General features: G+C 42.9%; 1 protein-coding gene across 1 annotated transcript in view; it reads right to left on the bottom strand.

The window, feature by feature from the left end:
- Positions 1-23,232, bottom strand: part of LOC126185554 (U3 small nucleolar RNA-associated protein 18 homolog) — a 91,071-nt gene that overhangs the window by 17,683 nt on the left and 50,156 nt on the right. The window contains exon 6 of the mRNA XM_049928138.1: positions 21,245-21,442. Coding sequence (XP_049784095.1) covers positions 21,245-21,442 — 198 coding nt within the window. The remainder of the gene's footprint in view (positions 1-21,244; positions 21,443-23,232) is intronic.

Raw genomic sequence — 23,232 nt, 5'->3', positions numbered from 1 at the left:
TTAAAACCAAAGCAATCAGACTAACTGTTTGATTACAACAATGTTAATAATCGAATATATTTTATTTTCTGATATTTGTTTCAATTGAGCCATACACATTCTATTAGTTCACTCTGGCTCGATTCTAAAGATAGCTGTAGCATGATTCTCAGGATCGCTGCGGCACACCACAACAGTGTAACCCCACCGAATCTAACTTAATTTGTGTCATGCTCACCCAGTTCCCTCATTCTCTACCATAAATTACATGTTTCAAGTGATCATGAAAATTTGGTGAAATTTGTGAGATGCTCGCTATAGTGCAAGGAGTTCAGATACATTACTTCACGTGGCATATTCTAATGACAGAACAAATGAAATAGACCATGTTCAGTACTATACAGGCTTTTTAAAATGAATGTCTCATAACAGTGTGTCCGTTGGGTCAAAGAAAGAATGTGGTAATTGTTATAACTGCAACCATGCTCAGTGTCAATAGCTTTAGTGGAACAGTTGGTTGGTTTGAGGATTAAAGGGACCAAACTGCAGAGGTCATCGGTCCCTTGTTTCATAGACACACAGAGCACAGGGAAACCATCCATTAGTCATTCGAAGCAGAAGATAAAAATTCCAGGGGCAAAAAATCCCCAAGGTCAATAATAACGAAACATGGGAAATGGAGCACAGCAACAAAAACAACATAGAGAAGAAAGGCAGAAGGAATTAAAACGCACAGCAGAGGACTGTGGCTGGCTGATCACGAAAATAATAGGATGAGCCAGCAACTCTGCAACACGTTAAAACCTCCAGCCTAAAAGATTAGGGTGGAGTCGAATTACAACACAAAACAAAGTAAAAGATACAGCACAAAAGAGGGTGACGCAATAAAATTAGAGGGACCTATAAAAGCCACTTGCTCGACTAAAACTTAAAACACGATCTGCCATAGAAACATTGTCACCTAAAAGAGATGATAAATCACCCTGGAGATTAAAATCACGCCTGAGAGCAGTTAAAAGAGGACATTCCAACAACAGATGGGCCACCGTCATGGTTGCACCACAGCGACAATGAGGGGGGTCCTCGCGACGCAGCAGATGACCATGCGTCAGATAAGAGTGACCAATGTGGAGCCTACAGAGAATAACAGAGTCCCTGCGAGAGGCCCGCATGGAGGAACCCCACACGGTCGTGGTCTCCTTTACACGCCGCAGCTTGTTGGGCACAGACAGAGTGCGCCATTCGTCTGCCCACATCCCAAAGACCCGACGGCGTAACACCGATCGGAGATCAGTGGCCGGGAGGCCGATCTCCAATGGCAGTTTGCGGGTGGCTTCTTTAGCCAACTTGTCGGCGTGTACGTTTCCCGCTATCCCAACGTGTCCTGGGGTCCATACGAACACCACCGAACGACCACGCTGTTCAAGAGCGTGAATGGAGCCCTGGATGGCACCAACAATGGGATGGCGTGGGTAGCACTGGTCAAGAGCCTGCAGACTACTGAGCGAGTCACTGCAAATGACAAAGGACTCTCCAGTGCGGGTACGAATACGCTCAAGGGCACGAAAAATGGCTGTCAGTTCTGCGGTGTAAACACTGCAGCCTTCCGGCAAGGAGCGCTGGGCGACACAGTCCGCATGAGCATAAGCGTACCCCACACGGCCATCAACCATCGAGCCATCGGTATAGATAACCTCCGAGTCATGGAATGCGCCAAGGAGAGCAAGGAATTGACGGCACAAGACTGCAGGAGGAACTGAATCTTTTGGCCATCGGGAAAGTTCCAGCCGAAGCTGCGGCCGACGAATACACCAAGGTGGTGTATGTGGGCGGACCTGGAAAGCAGATGGAAGAGGCAAACACTCGAGTTCAGTAAGGAGCGACCAAACATGGATCCCAATGGTATGGCCCGATCGAGGCCGCCGGTGTGGGGTATGGACTGCCGCATTAGCGAAAAGGAGACGGTAGTTAGAGTGACGGGGAGAACAACGGACGTGGGCAGCATAGTTGGCTAACAACTGTTGACGCCGAATACGAAGCGGAGGAACCCCAGCCTCAGCAAGGAGGCTATTAACAGGGCTGGTGCGGAATGCTCCTGTCGCCTGTCGAACCCCACAGTGGTGAACGGGGTCCAGCAGTTGCAACGCCGAGGGCGACGCTGAGCCATACGCTACACTCCCATAATCAAGCCGGGACAGCACAAGGGCTTTGTAGAGCTGCAGCAGCGTATTACGATCTGCACCCCAAGTTGTGTTGCTGAGGCAGCGAAGGGCATTCAGATGCTGCCAGCACTGATACTTGAGTTGACGAATATGTGGAAGCCAAGTAAGCCGGGCATCGAACAGCAATCCCAGAAAACGGTAATTGTCAACAACCCTGAGCATGGCATCCTGAAGGTAGAGCTCAGGGTGGGGATGGACAGTTCGACGCCGACAAAAGTGCATAACACAAGTCTTCGCTGGAGAAAATTGAAACCCATGGGCTAGGGCCCACGCCTGCGCCTTGCGTATGGCTCCCTGCAACCTACGTTCTGCAACACTAATGGTGGAAGAGCTGAAAAAGATGCAGAAATCGTCAGCATATAACGTGGGTGAGACAGACGACCCTACTGCTACTGCAAGGCCATTAATGGCCACAAGGAAAAGGGGCACGCTCAATACAGAGCCCTGTGGAACACCGTTCTCCTGGATATGAAGCGAACTACGGGATGTGCCAATTAAAACGCGGAATGTCCGAAGAGATAAAAAATTCTGAATAAAAATGGGGAGAGAGCCCCGGAGACCCCACCCGTGCAACGTGGCGAGAATATGGTACCGCCACGTCGTGTCATATGCTCTGGAGAGGTCGAAAAAGACGGAGACGAGGTGTTGGCGCCTGGAAAAAGCAGTGCGGATTGCAGACTCAAGAAAGACCAAAGCATCGGCGGTGGAACGGCCCTGACGGAAGCCACTCTGGCACGGAGCCAGAAGACCCCGCGACTCGAGCAGCCAACACAGCCGTCGACTCACCATACGTTCCAATAGCTTGCACAGAGTATTTGTCAAGCTGATGGGACGATAGCTATCCACATTAAGCGGGTCCTTACCAGGCTTCAGCACCAGAATGACGGTACTCTCCCGCCACTGCGACGGAAAGACACCATCGCTCCATATGCGGTTGAAGATGGCAAGAACACACCGCTGACAGTCCGGGAACAGGTGTTTGATCATCTGATTGTGGATGCCATCTGGCCCAGGGGCTGTATCGGGGCACTGTGCCACGGCGCTTTGAAATTCCCACAAACTAAATGGGGTGTTATACGCCTCAGGGTGGCGAGAAGTAAAAGAAAGCCATTTGCATTCCTCCTGGCGTTTTAGCGCGCGGAATGCGGGCGGGTAATTCCCCGACGCAGAGGCCCGAACATAGTGCTGGGCGAAATGCTCGGCGATTGCATCGGCATCGGTGGATACCGCCCCGTTGATGGTAAGCCCTGTAGAGTGCTGCAATCCAAAGATGCGCCGAATCTTCATCCACACCTGGGAGCGTGAAGTACGGGAACCAATGGTGGAAACGTACCTCTCCCAGCACTCCTGTTTCCGCCTTTTGATGAGCCGCCGTGCCTGAGCACGGAGACGTTTGAAAGAAATTAGGTTCTCCAAAGACAGGTGCCGCTTATGTCGCTGAAGAGCCCGCCGACGTTCTTTAATGGCTTCAGCGACCTCTGGAGACCACCAAGGCACTGACTTTCGCCGGGGGCACCCTAATGAACGAGGAATGGTACGTTCCGCAGCGGAAGCAATCGCTGCAGTCAGTGTCTCAACCACCACATCGATGGTACCGTGGGGGAGAGAGTCAACAGTGGCAGCAGAGGAGAAGGTTTCCCAGTTTGCCTTGCTAAATGCCCATCGAGGCAAGCGTTCATGGGAGCGACACTGGGGTAGTGAAAGGAAGATGGGAAAATGGTCCCTACCACACAAGTCGTCATGGACTCTCCAGTGGACCGATGGTACAAGCCCTGGGCTGCACGACAGATCTATGGCCGAGAACGTGCCATGCGCCACACTGAAATGTGTGGCGGCGCCAGTGTTTAAGAGGCAGAGGTCGAGTTGGGAGATGAGATTCTCGACCTCTCTGCCTCGGCCAGTAACCTTCGTTCCACCCCACAGGGGATTGTGGGCGTTAAAATCCCCCAGGAGAAGAAAAGGCGTGGGAAGTTGGGTGACAAGTGCAGCCAATTCGGTCAGGGAGACTGTACCACCTGGAGGGAGATAGACACTGCAGACGGATATGTCCTGGGTAGTCCTTACGCGGACAGCCACAGCTTCCAACGATGTTTGAAGGGGCACAGGAGCACTATATACAGAGGTAAGGACATACACGCAGGCTCCACCTGACACACAATTGTAAGTGCTACGGTTGCAGTAATAACCCCTGTATCCACGAAGGACAGGGGTCCGCATTTCCGGGAACCAGGTTTCCTGGAGGGCAATGCATAAAGCAGGTGTCGTGCTTAGAAGCTGACGTAGCTCAGGTAGATGGCTAAAATAACCGCCACAGTTCCACTGGAGGATGGTGGCAGATTATGCCGCTGGGTCACCTACTGCCTCCAATGGAGCACCCGTGCAAATGCTATCCATCGTGTCCAAGGGACCGCCGAGAGCGAGGTCCTCAGCGGACGCCAGAAGCTCCACCTCGTCCTCAGACGCAGAGCTTGTAGGAGGCGGTGGGACAGGTGCCACCGCAATATCGTTGGTCTTGGGGACTTTCTTCTTTTTCTGCTTGTCGCGCTGTGCCTTCGGTGGGTCAGGCTTCATGGGCTTCACTGGGTCAGTCTCAGGGACAGACGATGACCGGGAGGCCCTACGACCAGGGACGGGTGGTTGTTTCAGCCACTTTCGTGTGTCCACTTTTCCACTGGTCGGAACTTGCAAAGGGAGATCCCCAAGGGATCCCTTCCTGGCGAGAGTAGCCGAAGAAGTCTTACGCTTCTCCGGCTCGGAAGGGGGAGCTGATGTCCCCGATGGTTGGGAGGGTGCTGCTCCTGAAGAAGATGGAGCAGGAGCAACAGGTAGTGAAGTGCCCCCCCACAACCAAGAGGGCCGGTGAATTCTGACAGAGCTGAGAGCGAACTGCAGGTGACGACACTGTAGAGGTTCGAACCGGTGTTGCAGCAGCGGCATATGTAGACGTCATAGGCACAGGATGTAGCCGCTCATATTTCCGCCTTGCCTCGTTATAGGTCAGGCGGTCCAAGGTCTTATATTCCATTATCTTCCTTTCCTTCTGGAAGATCCGACAGTCCAGTGAGCAGGGTGAATGGTGTTCTCCGCAGTTAACACAGATGGGAGGCGGAGCACATGGAGTATTGGGATGCGAAGGACATCCACAATCTCGACATGTGATGCTGGAAGTACAGCAAGATGACATGTGCCCGAACTTCCAGCATTTAAAACACCGCATCGGAGGAGGGATATATGGCTTCACATCACAACGGTAAACCATCACCTTGACCTTTTCGGGTAAAACATCACCTTCGAAAGCCAAGATGAAGGCACCGGTGGCTACCTGTTTATCCCTCGGACCCCGATGGACGCGCCGGACGAAGTGAACACCTCGTCGTTCGAGGTTGGCGCGTAATTCATCGTCAGACTGCAGAAGAAGATCCCTGTGGAATATAATACCCTGGACCATGTTGAGACTCTTATGCGGCATAATGCTAACTGAAACATCCCCCAACTTGTCACAATTGAGCAACATCTGTGACTGGGCAGAGGATGCCGTTTTGATGAGCACAGAACCAGAGCGCATTTTGGACAAGCCCTCCACCTCCCCGAACTTGTCCTCTAAGTGCTCCACAAAAAACTGGGGTTTGGTCGACATAAACGATTCTCCATCAACCCGCGTACACACGAGGTACTGGGGTGAATAGTCTCCACTGCCTTCTTTAGCAAGACGTTCCTCCCATGGAGTGGCCAGGGAGGGAAATGATCTTTGATCAAGTTTCTTTCCATTGAGGTTAGACCTCGATCGCTTAGAGACTGCTGGTGGAGGCCCACCAGCGAGAGATGATGTACCATGCTTCATTGCGGGTCATCTGCCCCGATGCCACCTACTCCAACCAAGTGCCCTCCCCACGGGCGCCATCCAGCCGCAGCAATAGCCACCTGGCAGGATGGCCATTGCCGGGAGTCCTGATGCCCCAGGGAGATGGGCATCTACTCCTTGGCATACGTGGGGAGTTAACGGCGCAGGCATCAGTAGAGCAATCCCTGTGTTGTCAGGGGGCTACAACCAACAGGGTACATGGCGGCCCCACCACAACGGACTGGCTACCGTGCTGGATCTTAGGTGCAAAAATGTCCAAGGTCGTCGTCGCAGTTAAAAGCAACACTGCAGAGTGCAGCGTGGGAATTGCACCCAGGGACGTATCCTCGCCCAAGAGATGGAAAACGAGCGGGACACCATTGCAACGACGAAAAAGCCGGCTAAAGGTCTCAATGCACGACGGATACAGTGCATCATGTAAGGCGCCCTTCCCCAATTGGCTCGCTCTTCGGAATAATTTAGAAAGATGGAGGTCAAACCCGAGAGGGGACCATCACATGAAGCCAAAACATTTGAGACTCCTTTTAGTCGCCTCTTACGAAAGGCAGGAATACCGCGGGCCTATTCTTACCCCCGAACCCGCAAGGGGGAGTGGAACAGTATGTAGACTGTCTGTAGGAGAGGCTTGATTCTGTGGAATGCCAAGTGAATACTGTACATTTCATGTGGACAACATTGGCCATTGCTGCAACATTTGTTAGTGCAATAGAAATATAATTAATACATGTATAGTACATTACTGTCACCCTTTCACCGAGCAGATGTAGGAGAGATGTACAAGTTCTTTGATTTGTTTGTTCCTGTAGCACTGGAACTATGTAATTCTGCACATATAATCTTATTTAAATCATTATGTAGTTCTCTAGGAGATTGTAAGTAAAAAGTTTTCTGATTGTAAAACATTGTGACATGAGCCTCAGAGACCTATCCTGATCTATGATCACTCAACTGCAGCCCACAACTCAATGGAAATTGGTCAGAGCAGGTCCAAATGATGCACTTTTTGTTTGGTAGTGTCCAAGATATACTCAGTAGGATGTGTGTGATGCCACAGAAGCATCCTCATTTGTGTCAAGTATTAACTATACAGAAACAACAAACCAGTGCATTGGCTGGTTGGAGGTACAGGTCACCCGCATGTTGCTATACAAGAGCAAGCAGATACTCATGATGGGACAGTAGGTTCCTGTATCATTTGCCATACCCTAACAGTGGCATGTACTGCAATTCCTAAGTTCACAACCTTTTCTCATTATTTAGCATAGCCACACATGTAGAGGCTTTTGTAGCCCTTTGTGAATGATGGTGTGATTACTTTCTGTCCAAGTGATTTCAGACATACTATATGTTCTTAACTTTGTGACAGTTGATAGCGACCCCTGTCATCAATGTACTGTTGCCCTTGGCAATTAACTGTAGTGACAAAGTTCACCAAGATCTGAAATATTTGTGGTAAGAGAACTGTTCAAAAGGTATCTGACTTCTATTTGTAAAATCAGTCTTCATTCACACACAGTTGTTTGACACTAGTCACCTTCAAAGAACTTCCCATCAGCTTCTAAACCCCTCTCCCTCTCCCAATACTGCTGCGGGTGTTGGATGCATAGCTGGAAAGCCTCTTTTGGTATGGTGTGCAGCTGCTCTGTGGAATTCTGCATAATGTCTTCCTGTTCTGAAATCTGGTCCCTTTCAGATCTCTTTTAGTTTAGGGAAAAGACAGAAGTCACTTGGTGCTAGGTCAAGGGAATAGGGAGGCTGACAAATCACAGCCATGTTGTGTTTGGTCAAAAAACTCTACATTAGTTGAGAACGACAAGTGTGTGTGTTATCGTGGTGAAGGCACAACTGCCTGCAGCCCACAAGCCTGACCATTTGCATCTTACTGCTTCACAAAGGTGGTAGTACTTCTTATTGAAATTAGTAGCATACTTGTTATGAACTACACCACTGGAGTCAAAAAAGGCAGTCAGCATGACTTTCAAACTGTTGTGGGCCTGCCACACTTTTATGGTATCGAGGACAATGGACGCTTTCATTGAAATGACTCAAACTTTGTTTCTAGGTTGTACCCATAAACCCAGGATCCATCACACCAGTGATCACCGTGTTAAAGTTGAGATTACTGTTCATAGTATGCAGCATGTCCTTTACAATCTCTGAATGAAGCTGCTTCAGCTCTGTTGCTAGCAACTTCGGCACAAATTGTGCTGGGATCCTCCTGAGGTCGAAATGTTCTGTACAATGGAATGAATGGATCAAACACTAATTCTAACCACATCTGCAAGTTCTCTGATTGTGATTGGTCTATCCTGCATCATCAGGGTCCTTAGTGGTCAATAACCACCTCATTTGCAGATGCTGAGGCCTTCATGAACATGCTTCACTGTTCACTGATGAGCAGCCATATTTGAAGTAGTTGTTCCTCTTTCTTATCTGTGCTGTACCTATTGCTTCATCCCCAAACACTTGCCAAAACTTGTTGACTGTGTCAACTTGAGAATCGCCAAGCTTAAAATAATATTTGATGCAATAATGTTGTTCCATTTTTGCTGTCATTTTGCACACTAAGCAAAATCCAATGATTAACACTTACACGTGTTCACATGTCAATGGCAGGCCATCAAATGGTTGTTTCTGCAGTCGTGAGAAAAGTCAGGCATGCGCACTACATATGCTTACAAATATAAAGAACACAAGCCTTCTGAAACCACTGTTGCTCTCGACAACAAAAAATGAAGTTGAATACTTTTTGAACAGTCCTCTTACACTCATGGCACTGCATCATGTGAAAATCCAGTGTTTGCACAACCATCTAGATGGAGTTTCTCAAGTGTTGGGTTCCCAAAATCTTAACATGATCCTGAAGTATGCGGTACTAACACCACTTATAAAAGTGGCCAGTATGAGGCCAGTACAAGGTTTGATGACACTCCAGTCTCATGACAAACTGAACTACTCCCTTCACTGTGGCACCTGGAAAACATTCTCTCTTCAACACAGGATTTCTCACTTATTTATCATGATTGTAAATGTAACACCTTGTTTGCAGATAATGGAGTAGTAGATGACATTACCATAATGCATTTCTTTAAATGAAGTATTATTTCATGTGGTAACTCATTCTGGATTCCACCTGAAAGCTTATCACATAAGCCATTCAGCATTATTGCTTCGTTGGATGATGTCATCTCTCTTTTCAGATTTTCTTCCTTCTCTGTCTCAATCAGACTTATGACAGCCCACTCTTTGATGCTAGCATTGACTTTTCAATCCTGTTCCAGTGTTCATCTCCTTCCGTCTTCTAAGGGATCTGAACAGAGAACTAAAAAGGAATTTGTGCCAATGAAGAGATCACTTTTTGCAGTTACATCGCCACGAGACACTAATTCTGCAATCAGATACTGGTTTGCAGGTATACACTAAGATCATGATTTATTAATGATGAGGAACAAGCTGAAGTTTCAGAAAATAATCAGAAAGAGTCAATGTACAAAGAAGTGGGCTTTTAAAGTACTGCGGAATAATTGTTTGCATTCAAAGTTCTCTGAGGCTACAGATTTTATGATAATGGTAACCACGGTAGGTAGCTGAGTTCAGTAGGAATGAACATCCCTAAAAAGGGTAATCACATCAGTGGGACAGACAAATATAGGCAAGAAGTAGCAGAAGAAATATGTCAATTGTTTGATGGAAGAAGAAAATTAAAAAAGTTCAGGAAAAAAAGGAATTAAAAAACTGGACATCTTTGAAAGACACATTGCAAGTCAAGAATTTATTCACTTTTCAACAATTCTTTAATATAAAAATAATTTTGAAATGGACATTGTACTATTTTCAAATTTTATGTCAGATCTTTGGAAGGGATTTTCAGCAAAATTCCAAGACTTCCCATACAGAGAGCAGGTGGTGTGAGTTTTAACATCGCCTTTTGAAGTTTCTCCAGTGGTATAATGTACCGAGTTCTGCATTTTAAAGCCTTTACTCCAAATGGAGATAATGGACTCAAAAGAAACACCATCCCTCACAAATATTTAAAACTGTGTCCACTGCAGAATAATGGTGTATAGCTCATACAGAATACAGTGGCCGATGCGCAGCGACCAGTTTTCATCTAATGCACTAGGTGAGTTCATTTGTTTATTCAGAAAAGGAGACCGATAAATGTTTACCACCTTTCGGCCGGTGAGAGATGTCACAACTGAGGTGTGGGCCCTGCAATCCTTCTCATATGATTTTACAGAAACTATTTGGTAAAAGAGTTTCATTTTGCTTTACTTATAGCTTTGTATATCAGGTTCATGATGATGTGCCCATTATTTCATTAATGGTTATAGTTTTGTGATGTTGTTGTTGTTGTGGTCTTCAGTCCTGAGACTGGTTTGATGCAGCTCTCCATGCTACTCTATCCTGTGCAAGCTTCTTCATCTCCCAGTACTTACTGCAACCTACATCCTTCTGAATCTGCTTAGTGTATTCATCTCTTGGTCTCCCTCTACGATTTTTACCCTCCACGCTGCCCTCCAATACTAAACTGGTGATCCCTTGATGCCTCAGAACACGTCCTACCAACCGATCCCTTCTTCTGGTCAAGTTGTGCCACAAACTTCTCTTCTCCCCAATCCTATTCAATACTTCCTTATTAGTTATGTGATCTACCCATCTAATCTTCAGCATTCTTCTGTAGCACCACATTTCGAAAGCTTCTATTCTCTTCTTGTCCAAACTATTTATCGTCCATGTTTCACTTCCATACATGGCTACACTCCATACAAATACTTTCAGAAATGACTTCCTGACACTTAAATCTATACTCGATGTTAACAAATTTCTCTCCTTCAGAAACACTTTCCTTGCCATTGCCAGTCTACATGTTATATTGTCTCTACTTTGACCACCATCAGTTATTTTGCTGCTCAAATAGCAAAACTCCTTTACTACTTTAAGCGTCTCATTTCCTAATCTAATTCCCTCAGCATCACCCGACTTAATCCGACTACATTCCATTACCCTCGTTTTGCTTTTGTTGATGTTCATCTTATATCTCCCTTTCAAGACACTGTCCATTCCGTTCAACTGCTCTTCCAAGTCCTTTGCTGTCTCTGACAGAATTACAATGTCATCGGCAAACCTCAAAGTTTTTATTTCTTCTCCATGGATTTTAATACCTACTCCGAATTTTTCTTTTGTTTCCTTTACTGCTTGCTCAATATACAGATTGAATAACATTGGGGAGAGGCTACAACCCTGTCTTACTCCCTTCCCAACCACTGCTTCCCTTTCATGCCCCTCGACTCTTATAACTGCCATCTGGTTTCTGTACAAATTGTAAATAACCTTTCGCTCCCTGTATTTTACCCCTGCCACCTTCAGAATTGGAAAGAGAGTATTCCAGTCAACATTGTCAAAAGCTTTCTCTAAGTCTACAAATGCTATAAACGTAGGTTTGTCTTTCCTTATTCTTTCTTCTAAGATAAGTCGTAAGGTCAGTATTGCTTCACGCGTTCCAGTATTTCTACGGACTCCAAACTGATCTTCCCCGAGGTCGGCTTCTACTAGTTTTTCCATTCATCTGTAAAGAATTCGCGTTAGTATTTTTGCAGCTGTGGCTTATTAAATTGATTGTTCGGTAATTTTCACATCTGTCAACAACTGCTTTCTTTGGTATTGGAATTATTATATTCTTCTTGAAGTCTGAGGGTATTTCGCCTGTTTCATACATCTTGCTCACCAGATGGTAGAGTTTTGTCAGGACTGGCTCTCCCAAGGCCGTCAGTAGTTCCAATGGAATGTTGTCTACTCCGGGGGCCTTGTTTCGACTCAGGTCTTTCAGTGCTCTTTCAAACTCTTCACGCAGTATCATATCTCCCATTTCATCTTCATCTACATCCTCTTCCATTTCCATAATATTGTCCTCAAGTACATCGCCCTTGTATAGACCCTCTATATACTCCTTCCACCCTTCTGCTTTCCCTTCTTTGCTTAGAACTGGGTTTCCATCTGAGTTCTTGGTGTTCATACAAGTGGTTCTCTTATCTCCAAAGGTCTCTTTAATTTTCCTGTAGGCAGTATCTATCTTACCCCTCGCGAGATAAGCCTCTACATCCTTACATTTGTCCTCTAGCCATCCCTGCTTAGCCATTTTGCACTTCCTATCAAACTCATTTTTGAGACGTTTGTATTCCTTTTTACCTGCTTCATTTACTGCATTTTTATATTTTCTCCTTTCATCAATTAAATTCAATATTTCTTCTGATACCCAAGGATTTCTACTAGCCCTCGTCTTTTTACCTACTTCATCCTCTGCTGCCTTCACTACTTCATCCCTCAAAGCTACCCATTCTTCTTCCACTGTATTTCTTTCCCCATTCCTGTCAATTGTTCCCTTATGCTCTCCCTGAAACTCTGTACAACCTCTGGTTCTTTCAGTTTATCCAGGTCCGATCTCTTTAAATTCCCACCTTTTTGCTAATTCTTCAGTCTTAATCTACAGTTCATAACCAATAGATTGTGGTCAGAGTCCATATCTGCCCCTGGAAATGTCTTACAATTTAAAACCTGGTTCCTAAATCTCTGTCTTACCATTATATAATCTATCTGATACCTTTTAGTATCTCCAGGGTTCTTCCATGTATACAACCTTCTTTCATGATTCTTAAACCAAGTGTTAGCTATGATTAAGTTGTGCTCTGCCCAAAATTCTACCAAGCGGCTTCCTCTTTCATTTCTTAGCCCCAATCCATATTCACCTACTACGTTTCCTTCTCTCCCTTTTCCTACTGACGAATTCCAGTCACCCATGACTATTAAATTTTCGTCTCCCTTCACTATCTGAATAATTTCTTTTATTTCATCATACATTTCTTCAATTTCTTCGTCATCTGCAGAGCTAGTCGGCATATAAACTTGTACTACTGTCATAGGCGTGGGCTTCGTATCTATCTTGGCCACAATAATGCTTTCACTATGCTATTTGTAGTAGCTTACCCGCATTCCTATTTTCCTATTCATTATTAAACCTACTCCTGCATTACCCCTATTTGATTTTGTGTTTATAACCCTGTAGTCACCTGACCAGAAGTCTAGTTCCTCCTGCCACCGAACTTCACTAATTCCCACTATATCTAAATTTAACCTATACATTTCCCTTTATAAATTTTCTAACCTACCTGCCCGATTAAGTGATCTGACATTCCACGCTCCGATCCGTAGAACGCCAGTTATCACCCAAGAGGACGCCATCATCATTTAATCATACAGTAAAGCTGCATGCCCTCGGGAAAAATTACGGCTGTAGTTTCCCCTTGCTTTCAGCCATTCGCAGTATCAGCACAGCAAGGCCGTTTTGGTTATTGTTACAAGGCCAGATCAGTCAATCATCCAGACTGTTGCCCTTGCAACTACTGAAAAGGCTGCTGCCCCTCTTCAGGAACCACACGTTTGCCTGGCCTCTCAACAGATACCCCTCCGTTGTGGTTGCACCTACGGTATGGCTATCTGTATCGCTGAGGCACGCAAGCCTCCCCACCAATGGCAAGGTCCATGGTTCATGGGGGGAGGAGTTTTGTGATATTTCTGTGAAAGTAACACAATGTGAGAAATTCATAAAAGTGTGCAGTGAAAAAAGAGGTTGCTATGACTCTGCGTTTGGTGCATATTACGTAATATGTTGTTGCATACGAAATTTGGCTAACATATTGAATTTTTCATTACACTTGGGTAGAGGTACCTATCTGTCACCAATCTCATGAAAACTGATTTGATGTAGCACCCTCATTTGCGATCGCACAGCACCAGCAATAAAGTCATAGTGAAATATAACAATATTCCTCATATTTTATAAACAGTTTCAGATATCGAAATGAGATTTTGGTTCATGATAGCACACAAAAAGGAGAGTATTTTACCATATCATTATTACGTAAAACTTCATTATCTACCTGGTTATTGGAGTAATTACACACTTTTTCAGTGATGACGATGATGATGATGATGATGCTTGGTTTGGAGGGCACCTACTGCATTGTCATCAGTGCCCGTAGAAATTCCCAATATTTATACAGCCCAATTTTATTTATTTATTTTTTTTTTTTTCGCTGTCCAGTCTAACCACTGTCACGAATGATGATGACGAAATGATGAGGACAACGGAAACACCCAGTTCCCGGGCAGAGAAAATCCCCAACCCAGCCGGGAATAGAACCTGGGATGCCGTGATCCAGAGGCAGCAACGCTAGCCACTACACTACAAGCTGCGGACTCACTTTTTTGGTGAAAGAGCATAATTTTTAATGGCCATCGATAGCCAGTGAAACGAGGAATTATATGGGTTTTGGAACAACATATGTGACAACATTGCTATTTCATAAGCTACCGACTTTCCTTTTCCTCAGTTCCTCACTTAATAAAATTAATAAATCACCTTTTCAGAATTCTCTCGCATTTGTGTTCACACAACATGGTAGCGAGGTGAGACAGTATAGACTCTGCTGTGTTTTGGCAGCATAAGCAAATTTGGACATGTCATCCAGAGGAATGTGAGGTTTTACTCAAAACTCATCATTTGACGCTTCTCTGAAAGGTACAAATGTCTAACAAGCCAGGCGAAAATAAATCGCTGCATTTTCCGTGGAATTATTTTTAGATACTAACAAAAGCAGAGGTGACGGTAGATCTTTTCGAATGGTCACCACGCACGTGTGGGCGTGAAGGGACTACACTTAACATTTACAGAAAATGTAAGCGAAGGTTTCAGTTTAGAATGGCACTTCCCTTCCAGCGCTTTGCATTTCCCCTACAAAGCCTGCCCATAACCCCCACCACTACCATTCTCCCCATGTGTGCCCTGTCGTCTGTTCATCTACCGGCCACGGCACTCTGCGAGGACAATACACATGTCCCAGACAAATATGGAAATTGCTAAAAATTTGTCATTTATCTGGCTACTACATTTGGCTCCATATATTTTTTAGAAACTTCATTTTCAAAAATTAATTTTCTGAAGAACCAATATCGCTCAAGATTAAAAGATGCCCACCTTGAAGAATTCTTCATAAAAGCTGCTTCCCGCATGAAAATAAGTCTAAAAAAAAACTGGCTCAAGATCACAAATGTGATTTCTTCCACTGAATATAATTATGCGTATCTATTGTATTTTGTATTATTTTGCAAGTGAAAATTAAAATAAATGTGTTATTTTTGTTTAACATTGATAAAAAAAATTTCGAAAGTTTTCGCACCCTACCTGAGATCACTTGCCAACAGCTGCTCTAGATCAATGGTCATCACACTTTTTTGCTCAAGAGCCAATATTGAGATTTTGGGGCAGCACCTAAGGTTGTATATGTGATGACCACTATCTTAATTAGCAACCTACATACATTAGTGAGTTAGGTCTCAATAGTCTAGTTAATAGTAAGGGAGCAATAAATTGGCCACTGGCCACCTGATACTGATAGGAACCATTCGGAACACTGTGTGCCGACTGTGGTCCCCTCCTCAAGTGATCTAACAGTTCTGGCACTATAGTTGCACAGTGAAATGTTGTTGGTTTTACTGCAAGTGTGAACGACTTTGATTAGTAATAGTATTTGTAATTAAATTTAAATGCACTACCAAATATAAGGCACAAAAAAAAAATTGATAAATGATTTAAATGCCAGTTTTTCCTACTCACAGCCTTTATTAATTTAATGTCCCTTGCTACAAATAACTACAACATTTACAGATGACAGCCTCTGTGATGTTCATTCATGAAATCAGGTAACTTTCGTGTACAAATTTATACCACAGCATCTGATTGGTTCAAGTCGCACATGCTCGTGAGTTATCAGTATATGAAGACAATAAAACACTCTTGCTCTCACATCCTCTAATTCCACAGTGGCCACATTACTTATCCTTCTGCCCCTGATGTGTACAGCCAACTTTACTTACCTCATGGCCACATTCTCCAACATCAATTAAAATTAAACATATCTTAATATATTACTGCTTCTGTAAGTATTTTTATTTGTTTCTGAGCAGTGAAACTGCAAACTTAAAATGTTCTTAACACTGAATGACATTTCTCGATTCAGTTGTTAGTTGCTAGATACATATTACAGTAAAACCTCCATACAATGATTACCCATACAATGTAAACCCAGATACAGAGGTAATTTTAGATGATCCCGACTGATTGCCTATATGTACTGTGTTAATTATCCCTCATTACAATGATGCTAAAATTACTTCATCACCTCGTTATAATGAAGGTAACGTTTTGGGGCTATTACTATTTTCTGCTTCTAAGAATCTGATCATAACGGTACATATTGTTTGTTAAGTCTCTTGATGTTCTACACTGTACTTTCAGAAGTGATGATGATGTTTGGTTTGTGGTGCGCTCAACTGCGTGGTTATCAGCGCCCGTACAATTACCCAATCTTTGCTCAGTCCAATTTCGCCACTTTCCTGGATGATGATGAAATGATGAGGACAACACAAACACCCAGTCATCTCGAGGCAGGTGAAAATCCCTGACCCCGCCGGGAATTGAACCCGGGACCCCGTGCTCGGGAAGCGAGAACGCTACCGCGAGACCACGAGCGGCGGACAACTACTTTCAGAAGATTTGCTACATACTCTGTGCTGATGGTAAGCAAGTAGCAAATAGCCTATAGCTGCAGGTGAGCTGTGCTGAGCAGAAAATAGAAAAATGTCATAGAGCTCCTGTATCTGAACCAGAGTTAACAGATTTAACCTGTACATTGTTGAGCTTGTAGTCAGAAGTGTTTTGTTGGGCTCATACACAGTTTATTTACATTATTTTTGCAATCTGTCAGTGGTTTTAAGTTGATGCAAATACTCTTTGGACATAGTTAACAATATTTGGACAATAGTTTGAACTCAGGAAAGGATAAGATTAGAGACAAAAATGGAGGTTTTAAAAGACATAGATAATGGAACGAAACAGATAAACACGTCGAGGACTTGCATAATCAATGTTAGCTACATTCTTTAAATTCTAAAACATCTAAAGGTGATTCAAAATGTTGGCGGAAAAATCCCACATGTTAAATGGTGGGAAAATACAGTCCTGAAAACATGTACAATGCAGATTACATGGAATTGTTTTATCAGAAGATGACGGCCTTTAGAGACAAAAATGTAAAGGCAGGAAACAATCTGAGGTACACAAAATGATCCTTTCTGCAGCAACACATCAGTTGAAAACACTGGTAATCAGATGATCAACAAATCCCCGAGGTTTAAAAAAGGTAAGAAGCTTACCAGGTAAGATTACAGACATTTTATTTTACCTTCCTTTACTTTATGAATTGATTCAGCATCTTCAGCTGTACTGTCATGAGCATGCATGAAGAGTACATACCGTACAGTACTTTAATTTTGTATTTTTTTTCCATTGTTCTAAATATGATTTCTTTTATTGCAGCCAATTACAATACAATTTGCAAAGCCTGGAAAAATAAGAAAATTGTGTTGCTGGTGGATAACTGCAGTGAGTATAACAATATGCCAGCACTGAAGAATGCAGAACTATGCTGCTTCCTTCCCAAACTGTACTTTGATCTTTCAGCCGCATGACAAAGAGATACTTAAAAACTTACCGACAAAGTACTGTTCACAACTAATCCAACATGTGACTGAAAACTTGGGATGAAAAAAATCCCAATTTCTACAGTCTCTATGTGTAGCAGGCTTGTGACGTGATTGCTAGCTCCTGGAACAGAGCAGAGCCAAATGTGATTGCGAGCTGCCGGTGAAAAGCAAAGATTTCTGAAAGTGTAGATGTTGATGTTGTGGTGGATGAAAAAATGCAGGATGATGATCACTGCGATCTTGGGATGTATTCAGAAGTAACTAGTGAAACCATAGTAGTTAAATATGTGTCAGTGGAAGATGAGGCACTCGTGTTTGAAGAATACACCAAAAAATCTACTGTCTAAGAATTAAATGGTAATTTATCTGTTGAAGATTGTAAGAATGACAATGATGTGATATGTGCACGCCCTTCTCCTCTGATGGGGCCAGTAGGATAATTGGAAACTATTCAGCAAACAGCATCTTCAATCCCCACATTCCAGTGGAACAATTGTGCTGAAAGTGATAAAGACAATATTTACAAGTTCATTATTTGTCTTTTAAAGTTATTTATCATGAAAAAAGGCACTAAAGTACTGTACACACTGTCCTTTGAGGTACAGTACTGTAGTAGTCACTATTAAAATAAAAAAAATAAAAACCATGTTGTATGTAACAGTAACCCTGCTATAACAATATCATTTTCATGGTCCCACGAACATCATTTTATCGTGGTTTGACAGTACCATAAAATAGGGCCGAGAACTGTGAGCCACACGAACACTTGATTGGGGATGCATGTGATCCACTGGCTGCAGTTTGACCACTGCTCTAGTCTATCTGGTGTTATTTGAGGATATAAAGTTAACAATAGAACAAATCACTTGTCCAATGCTGTACAATGACCTTGTTATGAGATTCAAAAGTAACCACTGCACTGGAATACATCAGCTCACTGCATATCAGAGCACAGAAATTAGAGTGGCTGTAAGAAAATAATTGTTTGGCATTCAATACATGGGAGAAGTTCAGCTACTCTGACAGCTCACACATACTTAACATAAGTGTTGTAGCGTATGAGATTGTCGGAAGTACATAAGGTAATCCATCCCTTCTGTCACTAGGGCAATGTTCAGGCAGGTGGCTGCGGTAGTCGTGAGCATAAGTTTTACAAGAAATGAACTGAGGCCCTCAGATAAATCTACTATGACTAACCCAACAATAATTTTTATCCTGACCATGGTAACTATACTAGCCTAAACTGTTTACATGTTGATTCAACTCCTAATTCAATCGATTAAAGATGCATATCTGCTGCTACCAATACAATGTAAATCCCAATCATTCTGTCTTTTAAAGAAACAGTAAGACCAGACCTGATGATTTCAATGCTTTCTGGTCCTCGTTTCATCCAGCTCCTGGTAGCATGTATAATTAGCCACATAGCTTTTAACAATTGTGTCAAACTCTGAATATATCTAAGGTTGACTGCTAACAATATTCACATGTACTGGGAGCAATTCTTGTGGTTTGGTATTTCTGTGAGCTGTGATGTATTCACTGCAATATAGTGATTAGAGTCACTGTCTAGTGTGCTACAGGTTGCCAGTTCAAACCCGGCCACCAGGGATTATTTGTTACTTAGTTTATGATGTCTGGAAGGTTCTTGTACATCTTTTCTTTGTGTATTTTGAAATATTTGATCTGTATAAATACAAATATTCTGGAATAGCCTATGTTTGTAAAATAGCTGCACTCTCCGTCCAAGAGTTCAGTTCTGTTCTGTTCTGGTTGTACATTGGTGCCAATAATGTATGCGCTTCCAGAACTAAGTACTGTATTTCACTGCCTACAGATTTAGACTTGATTGTGGTTTCGACGTGATAAAATTTTCATTCCATCAGTTTTTGGTAAAACTCCACACTGCTTCGTATTCCAAGACCACCCTTTTCTTCCCACGTGCATAAAATAACTTTCTGACTGTCATAAAAAACAGATTTATTTCAATAGTTATAGAACTATGCAGCTCATGTGTTGTGAAGCAAAGAGGGAACAAGTTCACAGCTACTGAATAATTTTATTTTATTGTTTTAAACATATACTGCAAATCAAAGAGACAATGAATAATCAGAAAGCTAATGGGTGGTATGCTTGAAATATAACCTGATGAACAGACAGACATGTAGTCTTTTCTAAAACTTCGGTCTGCCTCTTGGCCACTTTACACAACATGAATGCACCCCACGTCTTATCAATTGTAAATCACTTGTTCTGTAGCACAGATTTAGGCCATCAATGTGGGATCGTTGGATACACAGGGTGCAGAAGAAACTTTGTATCAATGTCATTGCAGGTTGGACAACACTGAATCAAGTAAAACTCAACAGATAAACAATAGGTTGGAAACACACCATTGTGGAGCTGCACAAAGAAAATTTGTGGCAAGCATGCAGGAATTTGTGCACCTATCCTACCTTTCTCCAGCAACTAACTGTTACACTAAAGACCCCACAGACCATTCAATTTGGTTGCTTAAGCTGAACAATAAAAATATATAGCTTTGTATATAGAGCTGGTTACATAAGATAAGATTTTGTGATTTTTATATAATTTTGTGGTTTTTACTGGGCAAAGCTTGACTATTAAATCAGCTGCAGTAGGAGTACTGTAACATTCCTACAGTCAGGTAGTTAGCATGAAGTACTATACGCTGTAATGTTGCTTATGATTAAATCCAAAAGTCAGGTGCTTTAATTTCCACTAATGTACAGATAACAAGAAAATTTTGTTTCTAAAAACTAGATCAGTATCAGTCAACCAAGACATTAGTGAAAAAGAAAACAATTTAAATTTAATACACATCACTTTCACCCATACTTGACTGAATCTTCCTGACTAAAATTGCTATAAAGTTGGTGTGATTAAAAATGTTACAGGCACACACTGTACAAATTTTCCGAACAACTCTTCATGCACTGCTGAGCACATCCAATCCAATTCATTTACTTGACAAATTTTTGGAAGATACTGACTGTCTAAAATTTGATATGATAGATTTTGCATCAATTCAGTAAAACCATTGTGAAGCACAGAAGAATACTGACAGCAAAGCTGCCAAAATATAGCCTATTTCAGATGTCTCTTAGGAATCAAATTTCACAAAACACCAGCAGAAAATTAAACAGTACTTCATGAAAGTTGGCAAATATTTTATAATTTGACGAATTCTCCACAAATTATTAGTAGAGGCTTGAAAGATAACAGTGATCCATGAAGAACTCAGTATTTCTTATCAACTGCAGCGTAAAAAAACATTGCCCCAAGTCATTGTATGAGATTAAATGTACCTGATCCACATTCTGTTATCGTTGTACTACTATCATAGACCCTTTTTACAGTCTCCTTGTATCCTAGAATTTATCCCAATTCATCTCTTAAGCAACATTTACTACAGAAAGCTCTACCACATCATACCAACACAATAGCTAATTCAGAGTTTCACATAAGTATTAAATTAATTTCTTTTGATATTTAATAGCCCTTTGGATAACTTTACTACAATCATAATTACTATGCTCAAGTTAAATTAAAAATTTACCTTCATATTTGTAATATCACCTCCTTGCGACAAGTTGACACACATACTCTTTCCAGCTATCATGTCATACTTGTAATAATGACTATGATGCTGAGAACCAACAATAAATTTTTCTCCATCCATTGTAAAATGAGAACAGCGGATTGGAAACCGCTCAAACTGAACTGACTGTAGTTTTGTATTGTTATGGCCATCAACCTGAACCAAAATTAAAAGCAAATTTCAATGGTAACAAATCGTTAAGTATCTGCAATTTCAAGACAACTAAATTAAATTAAACATTCTTATTCACTTAAAAAGCTATTTAAAAATGTTTCATCAAAAGCTTCATATCATTATAGTTCCCCAACTATCACAGTTCTTTCCACCATTGAAAATATTTTTCTTCAACTTGTCATAAAAATAATTACTCGCATTTCAATATTTTATTCTGCTTAAAATGTGGAATAATGAGAACATTTTTAACTGCTGGATAGGGGACAATCTCCCATATCCACGGCCGTAGACTATGGCACAGCCACTGTCTACGCAGCAAGATGTGTCTGCCATTTTCTCCAAAAGGAAGAGGAATGTAGAATCGAGCTGGTGCCTTATGATCAGTCACATGCTACACAACAGAGCGCTCTGGGTTGATACCCAGTCAAGGTATCTGCAAGTTGATGCAGCTCATCTTGCTTGAGACACCCACTGCACTATGAGGGTACCAAATCCACAAGGTACAGCCAGCACTAACTTGTGTCCGTGAGCTACGCGACACCAGACAACTTCCCAATATTGCTCCGCCTGGGCGGCCTTTATAGCAGGCTGCCCAACAGCTCAACAGTCATGCCTCAATGTCTCGACTCAACATCGGAAGTGCAGCCAATCTACTCATCAGAGCACAGTGCTCATCAGTAAAACTAGGGACCTCACCAGTGCCGCATATAAAGACTCTTCCTATGGCACTATTTCTCAGTAAAGACTGACAATGTACTCTGTAAATTCAAAAACTGTTGCAGTGTTTGTGACAAATCTTCATCAGATCAGGAAAATCTGTACGTTGCTTTGACTCCGAAGGTGTTTCAGTTGCTACCATTATTGTGTGCTTTCTATATACACTACTGGCCAATAAAATTGCTACACCAAGAAGAAATGCAGATGATAAACAGTTATTCATTGGACAAATATATTATACTAGAACTGACGTGATAACATTTTCACACAATTTGCGCGCACAGATCCTGAGAAATCAGTACCCAGAACACCCACCTCTGGCCGTAATAACGGCCTTGATACGCCTGGGCATTGAGTCAAACAGAGCTTGGATGGTGTGTACAGGTACAACTGCCCATGCAGCTTCAACAGTTCATCAAGAATAGTGACTGGCATATTGTGATGAGCCAGTTGCTCGGCCACCATTGACCAGACGTTTTCAATCGGTGAGAGATCTGGAGAACGTGCTGGCCAGGGCAGCAGTCGAACATTTTCTGTATCCAGAAAGGCCCATACAGGACCTGCAACATGCATTATCATGCTGAAATGTAGCGTTTTGCAGGGATTGAATGAAGGGTAGAGCCACGGGTCTTAACACATCTGAAATGTAACGTCCACTTTTTAAAGTGCAGTCAATGCGAACAAGAGGTGACCGAGACATGTAACCAATGGCACCTCATATCATCACGTCGGGTGATACGGCATATGTCCCCAAACACTGATGAGACCATCATGATGCTGTAAACAGAACCTGGATGCATTCGAAAAAATGACGTTTTGCCATTCGTGCAGCCAGGTTCGTCATTGAGTACACCATCGCAGGCGCTCCTGTCTGTGATGGAGCGTCAAAGGTAACCGCAGCCACGGTCTTCGAGCTGATAGTCCATGCTGTTGCAAACGTCATTGAACTGTTCGTGCAGATGGTTGTTGTCTTGCAAACGTCCCCATCTGTTGACTCAGGGATCGAGACGTGGCTGCACGATCTGTTACAGCCATGTGGATAAGATGCCTGTCAT

The sequence above is a fragment of the Schistocerca cancellata genome, chromosome 1 (assembly GCF_023864275.1).
Source record: "Schistocerca cancellata isolate TAMUIC-IGC-003103 chromosome 1, iqSchCanc2.1, whole genome shotgun sequence".
In the NCBI taxonomy this organism is placed as follows: Eukaryota; Metazoa; Arthropoda; class Insecta; order Orthoptera; family Acrididae; genus Schistocerca; species Schistocerca cancellata.
Note: the sequence above shows the minus strand (reverse complement) of the source record. Positions and strands in the feature narration are given on the sequence as shown.